Genomic DNA, 22,199 nt, shown 5'->3' with positions numbered 1-22,199 from the left:
ACTGATCTTGTTGAATTTGTTGTCAAAGTTATGCTAGCCTTATAAAATGAGTTGGGGATTATAACATCTTATTCTCTTATCTAGAAGAGTTGTATAAGATTGAAATTACTTCTTCCTTGAGTGTTTGGTTCTTGAGAGAGTTTGGGTAAATTGTACTTTTTACTATGAATTTGTCTGCTTCATCTAAATCTTCTAATTGACTGGCAACAAGTTGTTTATAATATTCTCTTATTTTCTTAATATCTGTGGAATCTGTAGTTATGTCCTGTTTTAAAGAATTCTTGATATTTTTTATTTGTGCATTCTCCTTTTGTTTTGCTCAGTCTTACTAGGTATATGAATTTTATTATATTTTTATTTGTTTGATAGCATATGCCTGATGATTTTAATATCTGAAGTCTTTTTAGGTATTTTTCTGCTTTCTATTGTTTCTCCTGGTTTTTACTCATGAAGTCTAGTTGGATTGGTCCCTGGGTTGCCTTGACTGTACTGTTGTATTTTCTCTCTTCATGGCTCTCCATCCTGCCTCATACCCAAAGATTTCTATAGGGTAGGAAGCTTAGGTACAGAAAATAAAGGTGACATTTTTAAGGAGTTTACCCTTCAGCTTTGAGTCCCCTACTAATTAGTGATATGAATCCAGTTCCTATAAGAATGTTTTCTGATAATTCTATAGCTTGCCTACATCACCCAGATCTTGAAAGAATGTGTCATTTACTTTTAGAGAAATCTCCACTCCGCAAGAAATCTGGGGAAATATTTACTAGCTCTAGAACTTCCTAGTTTTGGTCTACATTTCACTGTACTTAGTGGACATTCTGTGTGTGTATGTGTGTGTGTGGGGGGGGGAGGGGTTGATAACCATTTTTTAATTCTTTTTGAAAATGGGTTGTTATTTTCAACTATTATTTTATTTATTGTTGTTATTTAATTTCATAGAGTTGAGTAGAGTAAAAATACCTCGATTCTGCTATCATTAATCGAAAATCCTCATTGTTATTTTTTTATCACATTTGTTAGTTTTTATTTTGTAGAAGTTAAAATATATTCTTATTTTATTTATTTTATGTAGCTTATTCCTAATTATAGCTTCTAGTTTGTCATGCTCATAGAAGTCTATATATAGTTAAAGTAAATGTGCTATACCAGTGTGGGATATTGAAATGGATAAAGATTTAGATCTGGTTCAAATTCCAGGAATTCTACTAACTTGATTTGTTTCTATGAGTGAGTTAGTTTATTCTGTAAATGCAGTTTCCTCGTCTATTTCTTCCCTGGCAGATTTTGGGAGATAAAATTAGATACATTTGTATAGAGAAACTAGTACATAGCGCACCTCTTTGAAAACTATTCTTTCTTTCATAATTTCTAGAGTGTATATATCTTTAACAGACTTATCTTTTATTAAAACCTATGGCATTAGGTATAGATATGTTATTTTTTCTATATATTAACATTTAAGTTTAGGCGATAGTCATTAAATATGATTTTTCCTTATTGTTTGCTACTCTAGTTTATAAAACATTAATTTCTGACAATTTTGTACCTATCTTGAAATTTTATTCTATTTCATTGGTTTTTATTCCTTACTTTGGTTTTAAACTACATCATAAATCTTTAAAAGAATCTGGTTCATTATCCTTAATTTACAGATAATAATGTTGTTTTAGAAGAAAGGCTTTTAGGTTGTTAATGATGAGTGTTGTAAAGAGAAGTCCGATCAGATTGTCACCCAAAAGGGACCTATTAATTACCTAACTTGGCATGAGTTCCCCATTGCAAAGTTTACATCCAAGTTTTCTAGGCTCACACTTATTTTTATCTTTATTTTGGAAGCACATCGATTTTCCTGGTGATTAAATCTCAATGATCAAGTTTATAGAGGATGATTTATAAAGCAGAATATAAATTTATTAATTTGCAGTGGGGAGATTTTTCCATGGGGGTAACTATAAAGTTCATATTCTTTCTTCAAAGGATGCCCTCTATCTGCTTTAGAAATCAAGGTGCCAATCTAAAAATTATATATTGGTCATAAACAGAGAGCAAAGGTGGATAGATATTTTGATTTATTTAGATAGCTTCATCTAAGCTGCAGGGGTATCTAGTAACATATTCTTGCCCCATGAGAGGAAATACCTTTATTTATTCTCCTAGAGAATAGCATGTGGAAAGGCCTAAACGTTTACATATATTTAATTTCACCTATCAGGTGTTATATTGTTTTGATTTGTCAGTCTCACAGAGTTCTGGGAGCACTTTTCTATTACTACCGTGATCTTTGTCATATGAAGAAAGCCACATTCTCATCCCAATTTTGGGAGGCTATTTTTCAAATATTTGGAAAATGTTTAATTATTTTGAAGATAAACTGTTTTTTTCTTTAGTTTATCCTTTAGTTCTAACTACATACTAGTAAGGTCTAAATTTTTACATATCTTTTTCCAAAACATATTTAAGACAATTGGTGAAGATATATTTTACAGTCTAACAAAATTAAATTATATTGTCCCTCATTTTAAAAAGGCATCATCACACCAAAGAATAATTTAGAAAAAGAAATCCTGCTGAGAATGGTGGGAATTTGACAAGCAATATGACGTAATGTGGGGGCTCAGTTCTCATATAGATTGTCAATGCAAGGATGGATTTTAGAAAAATTGAGTAGTGAATGGATTGTATTTATTCATGTATTCAACAAATAATTACTGAGTTTCTGCTTGTCGCTGTGCTGACTTCTGTGCATCACACATTAATTCAAAATTTGTTGTTTAATTACTTCCATATCCAAATAATGACAACAGAATTTTTGGTGTGCCTTTTAAAATAAGCTAGGCGCAAGGATATGTCTTAGAAACTGAGTGAACTGGCATGATGTTGTTAGAAATAAGCTATTAAAATATTGGAGCTATGTCTACAAAAAATGATGACTTTAATTGACTCGTAGCCCTTCTTTCTGGCAGTAAATAGACATCAAAACCAATTATCTATTAAGGTCACTCATATTTGTAACAGTAAAGTCAAGTCATGTATTATAGGAGAATGATTATATGTCTAAACGCTCTATGGGGACAAGCATCTAATTAACATAAATGATATAATATCACAAAGGTACAAATTAATGACAAGGGGCACTTGAAGCCTTTCTTATTTTACACCATTGGGTTTTGTTATCCATTCTTATTTACAGTGGAATGTTCAAGAGAAGCCAGTCAAATCAGAAAATTCTGAGGTTTCTTGCAGCATCTTTCACCAGAGAGTGCTGCCGAGTCTAGTGGTTGTAACAGACCCTGTTGGTGTCCTCTCTGTATTGTTATCATTTCAGTGTCCATTTCTAACTACTAACTCCCATGTTTCTTCACTTCACTGGTGCCAATAGCCACTTTGCCTACTTGTGCAGCAGGCACAGGGAATTCTGTCCCCAGGGGCAGTGCTAACTATAACTGATGGTAGCTGTTGTCGAAATGCATGATCTTCGTCATTTCTGGGATGCTTGAACTCTGCAATGCATGTACTACACTGGCTCCCAGGCTTTTCCCCAGGAGGGCTGAGCTTCAAATGCCCATAGTGGTAACTGGCTTTTATTGGCTGTGTTCCCTTCCTTGTTTCCTCCTTTCATTTACTACCGGTAGTTCCTTCACCTCCATCCCCTTCCCCTTAGATTGCCCTCAAATCCTGTCTCAAGGTCTACATCTGGGTGAACCCTATCTAAGGTGTGATCAAAACAAACCGAGAAGTCCAGGTCAGTAATTTATCAAGCAGAAATTGGCATTCGTTTTGAAAGAGATATCTATTAATTTGAACACAGCAAAGTATTTTCCTTTGAAAAATGTGACAAATTACATTCTGGGTCCAACCAGATATGAACTTTGGTAATAATTGGAATCTAACATTTTGGGAAGTTTTGGGAAAGTTCTTGAGGCTGGGGCTCTCCTCCTGGGTTTTATATAAGGGGAGATAACTGGGTCACTGGTACAGAGCAGACTGGGACATACCAAGTTTGGCATAATTAAGCTTTGTTTGTAAAATCAGGAAAAGTAATTTTCCCAGGTTCAGCTCAAGTTTGTCTTATTTGAACTCAATCACCAAGTACATGCACAATAACTGGCACTATTTTCAAACTTTTTGAACAGTCTAATATCCTCCACTTGTATTTATTATACTTGAGTTTTTCCAAGACATTTTAATAATATTTGAACTAATCTATTGCTCAGTGCCCTTTTTCCAATTTCTTTTTAAATGTTGCTTTATTAAACTGCCTAGGGTTTTGGTTTTATTTTTGTCACTTGTTTTGCTACCAAGCTGTCATGGCCAAACCAAGTAGTAGGAATCCCTCATTAACAGAGCTAATTATAGGTTATCAATCACCACTCACTCACCTGGATTATTGCAGTAGCTTTCTAATTAATCTTCTTTATTCCATGATTTCCTCCCATAGTTTCAGCACTACGAGTAGAGTGATCTTTTAAAAATCAAATCTGAGCAGAGCACTTCTCTGCCTAAGCTTTCCAGTGGCTCTCTCTTTTGCTCAGAATAAGTCAAGGTTCTTACAATGGCCTGCAAAGTCAAACTCAATCCCTTATTACCTCTCAGGCTCCCTTTCTTTCTTTCTTTCTTTTACTTTCTCCAGCCACATGGGTCTCCTTCTTCTTGCTTGAATATCTCAAGCACGTGCCTACCTCAGAATTTTTGCAATTTTGCAGTCCGCTCTTCCTGAAGTGCCCTGTACCCAGATAGCCACATGGCTTGTTCCTTAATGTTCTTCAGGTTTCTGCTCAAATACTACTTTATAATAGAACTCTGCCTCAAATATCTTATATAAAAAGGCATCCCTCCCATCCTGCACTCCCTATCCTAAGTGGCTCTGCTTTTTCTCTTTATCATTTACTGCTGTCTAACACACTATATATTAATTTTTTACTTGTTTATTGTCAGATCTCCACCACCCCCTTCCTATCCTGAACATAAACTCCATGAGGAGAAGGACTTTATCTGTTTTATTTACTGTCATATCACCACTGCTTGGCACAACTATTGGACATTCAGTAATTATCTGTGGAATGAATGAATAAGTTGGTCAAGAAAAGATTTTCTGAGGACATGATACTTAAATTGCTCCCTAAAAGGTGAAAGAAAGGATGCAACCATAGGAAAATTAGGAGGAAAATGTTCCATGCAGAGTAAACACCAGTTGCGAAGGCCAAAATATTTCCTCAATCCATTTCTTCTCATCTTCTCCATTATAACAACTCTCCTAGTCCAAACCACCATCATCTTTCCACCATCATCTTTCATGCCAGATCAGGTAGGTCCCTGTAGTCTATTCTAGGATATGCAACGAAAATCCGTTGAAATTCTTAAAATAGGGGATTGACTTAATCTAATTTATATTTTACAATGCCACATAGGCTCATCTGTAGAAAATTGTTTGAAGAAGGCCAATATGTAAGTAGAGAGACTACTTAAGAGGCAGTTCTTGTAGGGTGGTGGCAGATGGGGATGGAAACCATTACATGGCTTGAGATGTATTTTGGTTATAGAATCAACAGGAGTAACTAATGGATCAAATGTGAAGAGTGAAGGAAAGGATGAAATCCAGGAGGAGTACTTAGTTTCTGGCTTGAGCAATGAATCAATGGGGTCATAATTACTGGGATAAGGGATATTTGGGTGATAAAATTATATGTTTAATTTTGAACATTTAAAAAGGGGCTTGGATGAGGTCTTATAGAGACAATGTAGAGTGTTAAGAGGAGACCAAACTTTAGGAGAACATCACCATTTAAAAGTTGGGTAGATGGAGAACAAACAAAAGAGAATAAGAAAGAGAGTGGCCAAGGAAATATAAGTGATATCCCTAGAGGATGGTGTTATAAAAGCCAAGAAAGAAAAATGTTTCAAGGGAGGGAGAATAGTTACTTTCTCCCCAAAAGTTAAGAAAGACAAGGACAGAAAAGTTGGCCTTGTATAATGTACGGGTATTAGACAAACTCGACGAGGGCCCTGCTGATGGATTGTTGGGTGGGGATTGAAGTCTGTTGGGACATGGGGAAGAAAAGAAAGCACGTGTACATGAGTCTTAAGAAGTTTGGTGAAACAAACAAACAAAAAATGAGGCAGTAGGTACAGGGAGGGGTGCTGATGGAAATGTTCCTGGAGAGAGAGAGAGAGAGAGAGAGAGAGATGGTATAGGAAAGAGATGATTAAGGAAGGAGCAAAGTCCTTGAGCACAAATCTGGGATTGTCTTTTTATATGAGTAGGACACTAACTCCATTGTAATAAGGTGGGGGGAGAAGATGGGCACAAATGCAGGTGGATGTGTAGATTGGCAGATGAAGATGAATGGATTCAAGATTGATGACTTTTATTTTCTCAGTGAACAATAGGATTAGGTCATCAACTAAGAAGGAGGGAAGAGCGGGTGTGGGAGGTTTAAGGACAGAGAAGGTATGGAATGGTAATCTAGTATAAGGAGATTGAGAGTCAATCAGAGAATCAAGTAGGATGGTAGGGGTGCATTTGATGTTAATCTGAGATTTGAGATCAAGTATTAAAATGAAAAAAGTCAACTCACTTGAATAATTTAGCTGTTTGTGTGCAGACAGAGATGGAGGGTGAAAGATTTGGAATATGAAGAGGGAGAGCAGGGCAAGGAGGTCGAAGATGTTCACCAAGAGGTGACTATCATTGGACTCATGAAGCTTGATTGGACGACGAGGGAAGTGAAGCTGACAGATAGTGGAAAGTGGTGGGAGTCAAAAAAATGGAAGAGTTGATGAAGTGGAGGAATTGCAACAATTGGAATACTTAAACAAATGAGCTGGAAGGATAAGGAGGAAGTGAAATCGAAGCATCCAGGTCATGCTGGGTTATGACAAGGAAGTAGGTGGCTGAAGCAGAGTGAGGAAAATAGAGGTCTAGGAACTGTGAATCCGGAGTGTCGGGTGACTCACCCATGTGGTCATTTAAGTTACTGTGAATGCCTACAGGAGCTGGAGAGTCACAGAAGACTGTGGGCCAGAATATGTGTCTTCACTAAAAGTGGGGACATTATTAAGAGGTTAGTAAACCACACAAGGAGAAGGGGGGATATAAGCAGATCACATGAGTCTGACAGGGGTAAGGTTTGCAAGAAGAAGATGATAATGGTCTGGAAGTGGCATTGGAGACCAAAAGGAGATGCACCCCAATAAAGACGAAAAGGTATGACTTTAAAAGCAAATAAGAAGAAAAGCCATTTTAAAAGAAATAAAATGATAATATGAACAAAAATAAGAAAATTAGAGTATGAAAGAGAGAGAGGGGAAAGTATAAAGATACTAAAAGTATCAAATAAAAGTTAAAAATGCAGGCTATTTATCGTTTATTTATTTGTGCAAGGCTGCTCAAGGCTGCGCTCTGACATTACTAAGGAGCAATCCAGAGAGTAAGCACCTCAGTAAATAAATAAAAAAAAAAGAGCTAGGAAGTAGAAAATGAAAACGAATTTTACAATGTAAAAATAAAATAATTATTTCTTCCCTACATGGGATGAAAATAATAACTAGATTTGATAATCTCTAATTATTCTATACAGTCTAAACCTCCTCCCCCCTTACAATTCAGAAAAGATAGTGAGGCATATCAATCATTTTATTGCTGTAAACATAACTCTTTGGAAGTTACAAACCGACTTAAAATAGCCAACAGATGACCAAGCAAGGAGCTAGCACCCAAATAATCCAAAAACTTTATATTGAAACTTGAAGGAAAGCACCATGTTTTAAACATCACCAGAGATGAATAATAAGAGTTTTAAAATACTTGTAAAATAGCAAAGAAAAATCAGTTAGACTAAGTACAGCTTGATGATAGTGTTTAGTAATTCAAATATAACTAAATAGAGGGAATGTAGACAATTAAACAATAGATTATTCATTGTTTTAAAATTATTTGATGGAATAATAGGTTAATCCATTCAAGCTTTTGTCCTAACATAAATTGAATAGAACTGGAAGACAGATTTTATTTCATGGATACTAGTAATCTATGTGGACTCGTGTATTCTAGTGCAATGTGAAGTAGGAATCCAAAAAAAGGTTGAGATTTATTAAATAGGTGTGGGAAAATGTGGCAAATACTTTTAAAAGTTTGTTTTGGGTTTCAAATGTCTTTCCCAAATCACCATGGCCATTTTAACCAATGATTATAACACCTTTAAACTCCTACTAAAGTCAAAGGGTCTTATATATGTTATATCCTGGCTGACATTCAAATGTTGGTATAAATTTAGAAATGAATTGTGCATATAACTAAAAACATCCAATTAGAGTGAATATGTAATTTCTGGAGGTATGTAATTAAAATTCTGTTAGAACATTACAGTGAATGAAGATTATGAGGCTAAAAACTTTATACATGATGGTAGAACAAATGTGCAGAGGAAGTCATATAAATAACCACAAATAGACACTTTTTCTGTAAATTTTTCAGTATAAATACAGTTTTATCAGGCAACATACATAGAAGCTAATAATATGTAGCAGATATATCTAGAATTCAATGTCAAAATTAGCTCAAGATGGTGTTTTGGTTGATATTGAATAATCAGGAAAGTATTTATGATACACTAGTTTTTGCCCCAAAGAAACACCTCTTTAGAAAGTCATATGTTTTATAAACATTAAATGCTTTGTTTTAAAACTATATATACATAACATTTAAATTACTATTTATTCCTTCTCTTTTTTTAAGAATAAATTGATCTGAGATGCAGCTTGCAACATGGATTTGAATTATAACTATTCACTTATAATGAAATAATTTCCATGTCTTTTCTTAGGTCTATGGAATGACCTCAAGTCTGTGAGTTAGAGTAAAGCATCTAAAGAGAAGAATTAAATTCTGCCCAAAGGTTGTTCATTGTAAAAATAACATGGCTTTAAATGACTGTTAGAATCACTGATGTCTTCAAAATGTATTTAAAAAATTATGAGTAAAGAATTAAAACATCAATGTGTAACCTGAAAACAAAAAGCAATTTGATTTGAAAGTATCTTTTCAAGATTGGTGACTAATACTGCCATTTTTTCTTAATCTCCCATGGTTTTACATAACTATTAGATCTTAATAATAATAGTTATTAAAGATGGTCACTATGGCATTTGTTAGACAACCTTAAAAACATTTCTGGAAGAGATCAGGAGTCTTAAGAAAACATTTCTGATTATGTCACAAGTAAGTAACAAGTACCTGTAGTCAGATACCATTCCTTTTAATGAATTAACTAATAATTAATTAATAATTATTTTTATTCCTTCAAACTCCTGGACCCAGGCATACTCAAATATAATTCCATAATACCTTTTGACTTTATTTCTGGAAAGATCACCCATCATTAATAAAACCCACCAAATGTGAGAAAGAAATAAAAGAATGACTCCCTGTGAATGACTTTATTTACATCTCTGCATTTTGGCATGCTACAGACTACCAAAATTGTACATAGACTACAGAGCTAAAGTAAGATGTATATTGTGGGTCTGAAAATATTGACATCATCAGCTATAACATAGAGCACAGTAGCTCTAGGTAAAATAATTCACTCCCCCACCCCCTTTGACAAGTGTTGGAAGTTGAATAACTATTCTCTGATCTTGTAACACCTTGGGAAACTTGAATAATTGGGAGGAAAAATCCTTAAAAGATTTTGTCACATCCAGTTTCACCTTAGTGAGCACATATTAACACTGAATTTAGAAAAGAGAAAAAAATTCCTCCATCATGCAATAGTGAATTTACCTCTAAGAATGCTTTGATTCTATTTAGAGATTTTTAACCAGGTAATACCATATAGAAAACACACAGAAATGACATATCATAAATAGTACATTACTAAATTTTGAAGCTAGAAAAATATCTTACTATGTAATTTGGAAACTAAATTGGAGCATATGTCAATCAAGGACTTGTTGACGAATCAAATCAGGAATGTAAAATTTATGCTCGTGAGAAAAGTCAATTAGTGGGTGGGATAGAGTAAAGAAATGGGTTGTCGAGTACAATTTCATTCTTGTTAACACAATATCATCAACTCTGTTAAAACTGCCTAGTTGAATCCCTCAAAATAGCAGCAGAGTGTTGTTAAAAAGTACTAAACTCAATTAAAACTAATAGTATGGTATTACTTTATCAAACAAGTCTAACTTTCCTCATTCAACATTTTACATGCTCTAAAAACTTTTTTTAGATCCCCTTAAAAAAATTCCCCCAAAGCTTAACCATACTGCAGGTTTTTTTTCACAACTCAGCTCAAGTAAATCATTTTAGCTTAGGAGATGTATAATAAGAGCTAGATATAAATGAAGAACACTTACTAAAAATACAATCTGAAAATACAATACGGTTTCCATCTGCTTCCTTGGAAGGTAATTTACCACTAGTGATGACAGCCATGTCAGGTGTTACTTGCTTCAAGCTGAGAAGTACACTTGGCATGTTTTTCTGTATTAAGTCAGAACCACAGTGGTAAAGGGGAAAATGAGTGTGATATCCTGCAACCTCACCAGGATGCAATATTCATCAATATCGCATCTACCACTAAATACAAACGAGAATCACAAAAGTCCTTGACTCCATAGGAATTTTAGCTGAAGCCCCATCTCAAGATTCAGGCTCAGACATTACCAGTTTATCGCAAACAAATCCACTCTGTTGCCACTTTCTAATAGATTTTCCTTCCCAGGAAACATTTCCTAAATTGAGGTTTATTTTATCTAGTGCAATTATTAAGGTAGGTGTGCTTGGTGGCTTGTGAACTTGGCTATGTAGCCAGATTTTTTTTCTTTATTGGTTAACCCTGGTCTGAATATGTGGTTGGATTTTTATTTATATCATCTGTGAAACTGACAACATTTGGCACAGATTTCAAATTCTTCCCACAAACATGAGCACGTAGTGCATGTTTAGTTCTTTTTAAATATTGCCTGAGCTACATGGCAAGTCAATACAGCCAAGGAGAATTATGCCAATTGCCATCTTCAGGCCAGTGCTTTTACATGACCGAGTTTTACTTATTCCACATGCTGGAGTGACACTACAGGCCACACAGAAGCAAAGAAGACCCTGTCTCAAGTTTTAGTTCACTGTCATGATTCCACTAGTATTAACATAAGAAAAAGTTTACAAATGCTAAGGAGAGCTCTGGCCCAACAGCACCGTTGCCATCTATTTTTCTCACTGGTTTCTCACCTTGCTCCACAATTATCTTAGCACCTAGTTGTGCGTCATAAATCACATTGTTAGTTTTTTGGTGGTGGGAATTGAACCTAAATCACAATTACTGAGGAAAAGTGTACTGGGATCCTGGCTACTTGGTATACTGTACTGTACTATATTTTGTGATTCGACTTCGGGCTGTGCTAGGGGAGGCAGATCCAAGGGTCTGGCTAAAGTGGTGGTCAGAGGAGCCCCTCATGTGGCCAATAGTGGCCGTCCCCCCCGTGCTGCTACTCAGGCCCCCGCCTCTTCCCAGGCTGCTCAGCCCGATGCCACCACCACTTATTCCAGCTGCACTGCCAACCAGGCCACTGCTGCCTAGACCGCTGCCTCCAGTTATCCCAGCTGGGCCACTAATTCCAGTTATGCCAGAGCCAGAGACAACCCTCTCTGTCACAATCACATTTTGGGCATTTGGTAACTCAGGGTGCGTGCTCAGACTGCCCATCATGCCAGAAGTTGGTCGGATTACTCTTTCTGTCACTACCACATTTGAAGACTCTCTAGGATCAGGGATGGTCAAAGTGGTAGGTAGACTTGAACTTGGGGCTATTACCCTTTCTGTCACTATAATGTTGGACCCATCTCTCAAGTCAGGCATCTCTAACATTCCATGCAAATCGGCACTAGAGATGGGGCCGACCACCCTCTCTGTCACCACCACGTTTGATGCCTGTCGATTATCATGAATGTGGACAGAGGGCTTCAGAGTGCCAGAGGTGGTGTAAGACTCGGTCACAGTGACATTACCATAGCCCAGAGGATCAGGAATAGGTATAGGATGCTGTACACCAGGTCCTGAGGGGTAGGTACTCTCAGAAATGACTGTGGTAGTGCCGAAATGTGGGGAGATGGGTGGGTGTCCACTAACAATGGGCTCTGTTCCCGGCTGAGGGCAAATTAGTTCAGCGCTTTCAGGTGGCCAAGAGGGATCAGGGTCTGGATATGATTCAACTTCTTTTCCTAGGCTGATATCTGCCAACTTCTTAAATTTAGGCCCCAGTGTATCCAAGAAGCTGTCATCCAAGTCTTCTCCAATGAAGCTACAACAACCCACGGAGCCAGTAGGGGAACCTACACCTTCAATATCATATATGAGCAAACAGTCATTGGATGGGCGTCCTTCGTCTTCATCTGCATAAGCATATGCTTTCTGAATTTGTAGAGGAAAGAGAAAATGAAATTATGAGTACATATTTAACAATAATAGAAGTCCTCATCATTATTTTTTCTACCAGGGCATTACCAAAGAAGAATATATAAAACAAAATTCTAACATCTACTAGAGATGCTTTAAAAATCATTATATAATTGCTTGTAAGAATTTGGTTAGAAACTATTTTAACTATAATTCTGATAAAACATTTTGATTTTTAAAGTTCATTTCGATGGACTTCTTCATAATAGTGCACTTTGGACACAAAAGCACCGAAAAAAAAAATCACATGAATTATTTTGTAACCAAAATAGAAGGAGGTATATAAAAATACTGAACTTGAGTTACACAAAAACTGTGTATTTTTTAAATTTGTTTAAAAAAGTTAGTTCATAGTTGATTTGGCTTTATTCAGGATTGTTTTCCTTCCTTCAGATGGAGTGCATATGATGGTTCTGTGAAGATTTATTTCAATTTGGCTTTTTCAGCAAAACAACGGGAAAATTTGACTCTGGGTCTATGCCCGTTTTGGATTCAAAATTGAAGGTGACTAAAGACAATTTTTAAAAATGGAATCTCCTTCAATTCAAAGTGGAAGCCCACAGACATGTGCACTTTTATTTCATCTTTGCTGTTCATAATATTGGATTGCAAACTTTCAGGTTAAATATCAGAAATACCTTTATAGCAAACCAATTCATTTCATTCAAAAATATTTATAGAGTCCTTATTATTTGTCAGACACTCTATTAGGGACTTGGCAATGTAGTAATGAATAAAACCAGATAAAATCCCTTACTCATAGGGCTTACATTTTAGTAGGATGAAACAGACAACACATAAACATATTTTTCAGGAGGTGGTAAGTGCAGGGTAAGGGATAGAGTGATGGGGATTGCTCTTTTATATAGAGTGATCAAGGACGGCATCTCATAAAGCAATAGAATAAAGTCACAGGGGAGATAGAGTGTTCTGGGCAGAAGAAGCTACAAGTACAAATGTTTTGAGGCAGAATTGTACTTTTCCCGAAAATAATATTCATTTGTGGAGACATGGACAGGAGTTATTCCTATGGATTTCAGCAACAGGCCTCTTACTGTTATCTACTGCTATTTGAAAGGCTTTTACTAGTATTTATTTTAAAATATCAGCCACCCTCTAAACTATTAGGAGAGTTAATTAAGATACTTTAGGCCAGGATTTAGAAGGACGTTAATATATCAGAGACAGTAAATTCCTGAAGGCTTAAGTATCACATGGTAAATAACCACAGCCAATTCTGTCTCCACCTGGGGACAGCAAAATTAATTCTTGCTGGTTCTTAGAATGTTCTGGAAATGTACTAAGACTCTTGAACCCACTCTTATTGAATGTTTACTATATACCTGGAACTGAGCTAGGTACTGGCAACATAATGTAGAGAACATATGGACGAGGCACTAACATAGTGGTAGACGTACAAACTAATAGATTTTAGTAATGGTGTGTTCTATAAAACGTATAAACAAAGTACTCTAGAAATACAGATAAGGAAACATAAACCCTATGAAAGGGTTAACAGTGAAAACTTCAGAGAGGCAGTGCTATTTGAGCTGGGTCTTGAAAGATGGGTAGGAGTTTGTGAGAGATATGATGGGAGAACAACATGCCAGGATGGGCACAGCATAAACAAAGACATGGAGGGGAACAGACTGGTGTGAGTAAGGCAGAGGCTCTTGGCAAGTGGGTTGGTGGTAAGGAGTAATTGGAAATGTGAAGGAAGGGGTCAATTTGTGAATAACTTTAATTGCATGTGAAGGAGTTTGGACTCCGTACTGTAGACAAAGCAGAGCTGGGAGCCATTGGCCATTTTTAAGTGGGGGAGTAAAGTGCTTAGGTCAGAGTTTTAGAAATATTTTTCAGCAGCAATACAGACTGTCAGGCATAAAGACCAGAGACTGAGAACCTGGTTAGGAGACATCTGCCAAAGCCCTATCGGGAAACAGTGGAAGCCTGGACTGGAGCAGTAGGTACAGGATGGAGAGGAAGGCATGGCACTAGAGACCTTACCTGACAGAAGTAACTTTCCATGAAATTCATATTCAGACCTCCTTCTCTACCTTCCCTCACAGAATTTCTTCTTAATGTTCCAGAATATTCTTGACATATATCACGTGCTCCTGACATTTTAACTCCTTCTGTTAGATCAAATCCTGTCGTTCTTTCTCCTCCTGCCAGATCATGCATTTCTCTGCCACCATACGCATCTGTGTAAAACCCTAAAAGTTTTGATTAAATTAAATTTACTTTCTCTAGTGTATTGTAAACTAAAAATTAATCACTTACTGTAATGTATGGTTTCTTTACTAAAGTACACATTTGTGAGCAAAGACATAAAATGAAGGCAATATATAAAGAAAGGAGATATAAATATAATATTGAGTTCAAAATAATATTATTAATCAATTTGTTTATTCAGTAATTATTTGTTGGGAAACTGCTATATGTTGTGCTGGAATGGGGGGCTGCATAGAGCTTACAAAAACCTATGCCTTAGGGAGCTTGATTTCCAATTGGGGAAAAATACCCAAATTCTAAAAGTTAAAAAAATAGTGTGTAAGAATACTCCAATGTGTTATTAGAAGCACAGGCCCTCCAGAAGAAGGTGTGAGAACCGCTGGCTTTCAGAGAAGAGGCCATAGCTATGGTGAGGGGAAAGGTTTGCATGGAGAATCCTGGATTTGCACTTGGACGTGAGGGATGAGTAGAAGCCTGTTACAATATTCGAGGTAGGTGGGATAAAATGATGGCCAAGTCTATGGAAGTGCCATGGACAAAGTGTTGACAGTGGGATAGGTGTCCTATGGCTTTAATATTTTAAAGATCTTGAGCTTAGGGACAGTGTGTTATTCATACTTCTATGACTCTGGTGCCTCTCGTTGTGCTTTGTTCAAGGTGTATGCAAAGGTTTGTAGACATAATGATAGAATAAATGCATAAATAAATCCTGGTGGGCTAGAGGATTTGGCAAGTCTTGAGAACTGATTGGGTGTCAATGAATAAGGAGATATAAGAGTCAACAATGAGTTTCTGCTTTTGAGGTGGGGGGATGTTGATGTCATTAACAAAAATGGATTCATCAGGAGGAGAAATAGGTTTAAAGACTAGCATGTCCTGGGCCGGCCCCGTGGCTTAGTGGTTAAGTGCGCGCGCTCCGCTACTGGCGGCCCGGGTTCGGATCCCGGGCGCGAACCGGCGCACTGCTTCTCTGGCCATGCTGAGGCCACGTCCCACATACAGCAACTAGAAGGATGTGCAACCATGACATACAACTATCTACTGGGGCTTTGGGGGAAAAAAGGAGGAGAATTGGCAATAGATGTTAGCTCAGGGCTGGTCTTCCTCAGCAAAAAGAGGAGGATTAGCACGGATGTTAGCTCAGGGCTGATCTTCCTCACACACACACAAAAAAAATTAATTAAGACTAGCATGTCCAGTCTTTTGAATAAGGTCCAGTTCCATTCCACACGTTACAAACATTCCTATGCCTCTTCTATTTTAAAGAGTTCAGAATAGAAAAGTCATGATTGCAAGTTTGAAAAAGAGGAAAATAAGAGAATCAAGAATATTTACCTGGAAAAAGGCAAAATGGTACAACTATTTTCAAAGATATGAGTTTTTAAAATTAATTGTTCTTTTTATTAGAGTGATTTTAAATTATTAATGAATTGTGGAGGTAGATTCTAGCCTCAATAAATGAGCACAGACCTATTTTAATAAGGTTGTACTTTAAGTCTAATTAGTATTTTTTTGGTAAATAACATTTGCTCTATTAGACAAAAAACCTCGACCAAAATTGACTTGTGGTTACAATTCAGTTCTTCTCTCCTATATAAATAGGAGAAGTCCTAACCAGGTCATTTCCTAAGTACTCTCTGATGATTGAGGAAGATTTAAAAAATAAAACCTAATTATTGTAGGTTTTTCCTTACCATTTAATTTGCGAATTAATCATTTAAAAAGGAGTGATAGAAACAATTTTAGAGACAAGATAATTGAGAAATAGTAAGGCATGCAAAGACAGAGAACAGAGTTCCTTCTTAGTCATTTGAGCTGTTAAAATAAAAAAATAATTTTTCCTCACCTGAGGTGCCCACGCATTCAATTATATTTGCATTATCGGGTGGTATTTGTGGTGCACAGATAGTGGTCAAATCCTAAAAGACAGGAAACAACATTTTGTAATGACTCTTTTCTTTCTACAGTTATACATTGGGTTTGTTCTCAAATTACCTCAGATTTTCTAAAAGAATAGTATTTAGGAAACTTGTGAAATTAATTTAATCCTGAACCTCATGTAGAAAGCCTTCCCTGGTTGCTTCTGTTTAATTTTGATGTACCTTTGATGTCTCTTCATTTTCCTCATTGGCTACCTCAGAACAAAGAACAGCATAGACAGAGTGATCGCAGACATCTTGGTTTGTGTGCCTCGGACTGAGTTTAGGTGATGACCAAACGCATTTCTCACAGATTAGCACTTACGCTGAGTTCAGGCTGCGGTCCTTCTACCGCCCATGGCTGTATTGCCCCATCTGCACATTCAGGAACAGGCTCAAAGCCGGCTCCACCAGAGGCACCGCCGCAATCACAAAACAACAACAAAAATGGGACCACTGAGGGTGAAAGGATAAGAATATTGGAATTAGCAGTGGGGCCATATTAAAACAAAACAACCTGCATTTTTATGATTAAATTTGAAGCCCTAATGTAACTCCATTTGATTCTAAAATTATGATGAAAGTTTCAGAAAACTAAATAATGGTAAGATACCAAAATCAATGTGAGTGTCAGTATACTAGACTGTAATCAAGTTTAATTTGTTATATAGTATTCAAATTACAAATAGCATTACACTATTAAAACGGATGAGTCTTTTCCCTATCATTACTCAGGAAGATGGTGAAGGAGAGAAGAAGAAAAGCTGGAGAGGGAGGCAACATGTTTGATTCTTTGTGTTCCCTCCTCCATGCCTTTATTTTTCTCTTTTCTCTTTTCTCATATGCCTGCCTTTTTTATTTCAACAGTAAAATCTTATTCATGCTTCAAGCAATTGTTCTCTATGAGGCTATTATTTTCCCCTACAAGGATATCTTGTCTTGAAATTACTCACGCAAAAATAGAGAACATTACACTGCTTAACGATGTCTTTTTTTCTTAATCCATTGGATTTTTCTTATTTATCTATATAAGTTTCTAGCACAGAGCCTTTTACATAATACAATCTTGATAAATGATTTGGAATTAATGGATGGATGAAGGAAAGAATGTGTAAATAAAAAATGTGATGGAGGAAGGAAGGAAGGAAAAAAGAAGGTAGCAAGGTAGGGAGGAAGGAATGTAGTGAGGAGAGTAATAAGGAAGAGAGGAAAGAAAGAAAGCAAGCAGGACAAGAATCTCATTCTTGAATATATGCTAGGCTTAGAGATAGCTTTGACTCTAGAAGCATTTGACTCTAAAGCCCATATATAATTTTTATTTTTTTATTGTAATTTTTTTGGTGAGGGAGATTGGCCACAAGGTAACGTCCATTGCCAATCTTCCTCTTTTTTTGCAGAGGAAGATTGGCCCTGAGCTAACATCTGTGCTATCTTCCTCTATTTTGTATATGGGATGCTGCCACAGCATGGCTTGATGAGTAGTGCATAGGTCCACATCCGGGATCCGAACCCGTGAACCCCAGGCCATTGAAGCAGAGCCCACGAACTTAACAACTATGCCGCTGGGCCAGCCCCAATAGCCCATATATAATTTTTAAATTTTTTATTAATTACACTACCCAAAGGTAGTCACCAATATAAAAAACAAACTCGAAGTGAAAGTCATATATTCCTGGCAATAGAGATAATCAGCAGCAGGGTAATTAAGTTACTTTTATAAAGTATTTAATTTTAAAGTTCTAAAATGTTGGTTGATAATTATGGCTAAAGAAGTGAAATTAGAGAATTATCTCTTCTCATATATATTTTATGTTACATTCTGCAAATCTGCTAGCTTTTTTCTTGCTTTGGTTCATTTTGCTGAGAATACTTTCTTCTTTTAGCCTTGTTTCTCCCTTTCATAGAACTTTCCATGGTCATTATTTCAATTTTTTATGAGCCAATAAGAATGAAATCATATTGTTTAATATAGAAATTTCTTGCTTTTTGAAATATGTTTCAAATTATGGAAAAAGAGTCTCAAATTTAAGCCGTGTTATCAGCGTGTCCAAACTCTTTGTTGTTTAGATGAATTCAATTTTGATCAAAAAGTTCAAAAGGGTGAAAGTTATTTAAAATCAGAGAAAATCCAGTTTACTAATAAATTTAGTGAGAAGTATTTTATGTGTGCATGTTTTAATTAAATAATATCTGAAGTATCTTCTGACACTAAGATTTTATGATTCTATACTTGAAAATGGCAATATTTACATTAATTTCATTATAATGTGCAGATTTCAACCTACTAACTTCACAGCTCCCCTTCTCATTCCTCAGAGACTGTAGCATCTAGCTCATCTCCACTCTAATTTCTGTCCTCATCCAAGGCAATGTTAGGGACCACCTGGAGAATCCTTTGAACCTTATATGCTCATGGCAAGATCTTTGATGAGGTCTACTCTAATGACCACAGAATGTGATTTATCTCTAAATGCTTTCATGTGTGGTACTACTTTTTTCAACACCAAAGCAATGTTGGAGATAAGTCTCATTTCACAGATGACAAAAGTGAAGCTCAGAAAATTTAGGTAGCCTTTGAAAGACTCAAACTTAGAAGCTGGAGTTTAAGTCTATGTCTATTTGACTCTCCTGTCATTAGACTATGTAGCCTTAGCATAGCATGAAATTTCTTGAAGGTCTAGCCCCTGCCTATCTTTCTAGTCTCAACTCTCACCATGCAGTCATGCACATCCTTTATTTCTTCCACACTGGAGTCCTTTATTTCAGTAACTTGCACTCATTCTTTTGGGAGTTTTGCACGTAGACTTTTTTCTCCTCATAGTGTTCCTCTTTTCTTGTCCATCAGGCTAGCTCCTATTCATCTGTTAACACCCAACTCAGAGTTTACTTTCTCTATTTCGCCTTTTCTGATTGTTTCAATCAATTGTTTCTGATTGTCTTCTTCAATCAAACAGCGATTTGAACCTACCTGTCATGACACTTTCCCGTTACATTTAGAAGGAATGCAAAAAAGTTTTTATTCTCCACTGCAGTATAAGGGGTTAAGCAGTTTTATTTTTTCTTCTTTTAAACCCAGCACCAAACATAGAAATTTCTTGATAATTGCACAAAATAAGAATTTGTAAAATATATTTTATCAAAGGATCAGAAAACTTATCTTCTCCCCACAGTTTTTTTAGGGGGCACATAGAAATAGGACTGTTAAAATACTTACATCCAAGGACCAAGAATCCCAAGATGAGTAGTCCAATACCAGCAGGACCAAAATGTACATTATCGGAGCGTGATTGCCTTTCACCATTGTCCCCATTTGCCTGAGAAGTAGTTGTTTGGCTATTGCCATTGTTTCCTGCATCAGGACCAATGATGGGACTAGTGGAAGTATCCTCCCCTGTGCTAGTACCGGCACCACCTCCAGTACTGGTGTTATCACTGTCTGTTGTACTAGATTGACGAACTTCCCAGCCAGAGCCTTGAAGGTCAATAATAATTGTACCAGTACAAGTTCTTTGAAGAGCATCTGTAACAAGGTTCAAAATGGAAGAAATATTTTATACGTTTAGTGTAATAATTGTTGGACAATACAAAATTATTTCTTTTTTGCATCAATACTTATTTCAATGTCTTTATTCCCATCAGCTTAGTAACTCCCCAAATATCCCTTGTCTGACTCAATTTTTAAATCAAACCATTATGAATATTAGTGCTCCTGAAAAACTGTCTCATGTGTTGAGAAGCATAAAAAGTAAATGCCACATTATGAATTGGCCAGTGGTGTGTTATAAGCCATAGTGGAGGCATTTCTAGACTATTTTTGGCACACTTCTCCATATAGTAGAGCTACATTTTGTTTGTTGTTTTACTGTCTTTCATCTTTGGTTCTTGTTCATTTTTTTCTTTTTATGGGCTGACAAAATGAACAGATTTTGAGCAGGTTGGTAAGTCACTTCTACAAAAATCTCCTAGTGGTAAAGGAGCATATCCCCAAACTCACAACCAACAATTCAAATAACTCATAGGAGAGAGAATTTGCGCTATTGGAGGTGGGGGGAAATCTTCATATCAATAACAAAGTGAAGCACTTTTGTTTCACAAGCAGGTATTTCAAATTTGTTTTCTTCTTGTCCTTCAAAGTTTCAGTGAGTTATTGTGTTTGCTGACTAAACACAGTGGTAGGGACATTTATTATTTGTTTCAACTTAATTGCTTCACATTTGCTGTTTATTTCGTTTAACCAACCAAGCAACCAACTAGTATTTCAAGAGTAGACTGATTTTGAGTACATTTGATACAAAAGGTGGTCCCTCAAAATACATCCACATGTAGACCAGCAGGTGCCTGGGGCTGAAGTGGAGCTGTAGTACTGACTGCAAAGGGGCACGAGGGAACTGTTCACTGTGGTGAATATGTTCGAGATCTTGTTTGTGGCAGTGTATATATGGATGTATACATCTGTCAAAACTCATCAAGCCATACACTTAAAAAGAGTGTATTAATTATATGTAAATTATATCTTAACAAAGTTGAATAAGAAACACATCTGAATAGATATTTGTGTCCTTATCTTGCAACAAAATTAGCTCATTAAAAGCTATCGAATAATTATATCTTCTGTAACAATGTTAAAAAAATAGTATATGTGAGAGGAGATAAAAAAGATACTCTTAAATGAGAAAAGTTGCTCAGACCAATATTGAAAACACATTGCTGTGGTTATTCACCTTAGATAAATAAAGTCACCATATTCCACATGCTATTTAAATGAATGGAAGCCCCTTGTATTTGTTTTTTGTGTGCAATTATTCTAACTATTCTCTCCTAAATTACCTTGACAGGGATTCATTCATCGTATCTGCACTATCTACTTTCCATAGGATTTGAATATGTGATAGTCCACAATTAGGAATTGCTCACTGCAGAAAAACCACAATACTGAAAGTTCAAGGTGTGATTTCTTTCTCCTTCAGAGATAAGACTTCCAAAGTCTAGCGTCTACCATATAGGAAAGGTTCTTCACCAACATCTGCTATTAGGCTAGAAATTTGTCATGACTCTGGGGCTCTGACTGGATTTGGTAATAATAATTCTTGCTATAGGGTAGGAATGATGTTGATGGAACATTATTCTTTTCTATAGCCCATGCAATTATTTATATGTAGTTATGGCTGAAACAATTTTTAAAAATTCCATGATAACCGTTTTTTCTGCTATCTTTTTCTCTCAAATTTATTGAGATACCATAATTTACATATAATATTGTGTAAATTTAAGGTGTACAATGTGTTGATTTGATATACTTATATATTACAATATGATTACCACTGTAGTATTAGCTAACATCTCCATCATGTCACATAATTACCATTTTTTTTGTGTGTGCTGAGAACATTTAAGATCTACTCTTTTAGTGAGTTTCAAGTATATAGGACAATATTGTGATCTATAATCATAATGCTGTACATTAGATCCACAGAACTTATTCATCTTGTAACTGGAAGTTTGTGTTTTTGACCAACATCTCCCCAATGCCTCCATGCCCCAGCCCCTTTTTGTTGCTACCTTAAATGTTTTGAGCCATGTAGATTGTTTT

At 36.1% G+C, this 22,199-nt stretch overlaps 2 protein-coding genes and 1 long non-coding RNA gene across 3 annotated transcripts in view; 1 reads left to right on the top strand and 2 right to left on the bottom strand.

Annotated features, from left to right (window-relative positions):
- The window catches only part of DSG4 (desmoglein 4), a 60,675-nt gene extending 50,240 nt beyond the window's left edge, over positions 1–10,435 (bottom strand). The window contains 1 exon segment of the mRNA XM_087439395.1: positions 10,357–10,435. Coding sequence (XP_087295521.1) covers positions 10,357–10,435 — 79 coding nt within the window.
- LOC147915275 (uncharacterized) overlaps positions 1–22,199 on the top strand; it is a 156,092-nt gene that overhangs the window by 122,642 nt on the left and 11,251 nt on the right. The gene's annotated exons all lie outside the window — the stretch shown is intronic.
- DSG1 (desmoglein 1) overlaps positions 11,349–22,199 on the bottom strand; it is a 35,350-nt gene continuing 24,499 nt past the window's right edge. The window contains exons 11-15 of the mRNA XM_004422419.3: positions 19,824–20,129; positions 16,935–17,065; positions 16,537–16,609; positions 14,463–14,671; positions 11,349–12,410 (exon numbers count right to left, since the gene is read on the bottom strand). Of these exons, the coding sequence (XP_004422476.2) occupies positions 11,349–12,410; positions 14,463–14,671; positions 16,537–16,609; positions 16,935–17,065; positions 19,824–20,129 (1,781 nt within the window). The remainder of the gene's footprint in view (positions 12,411–14,462; positions 14,672–16,536; positions 16,610–16,934; positions 17,066–19,823; positions 20,130–22,199) is intronic.

Source organism: Ceratotherium simum, chromosome 14 (assembly GCF_057802395.1).
Source record: "Ceratotherium simum simum isolate JZ-2026a chromosome 14, ASM5780239v1, whole genome shotgun sequence".
NCBI lineage: Eukaryota > Metazoa > Chordata > Mammalia > Perissodactyla > Rhinocerotidae > Ceratotherium > Ceratotherium simum.
This window is presented reverse-complemented; position numbering and strand designations above follow the sequence as displayed.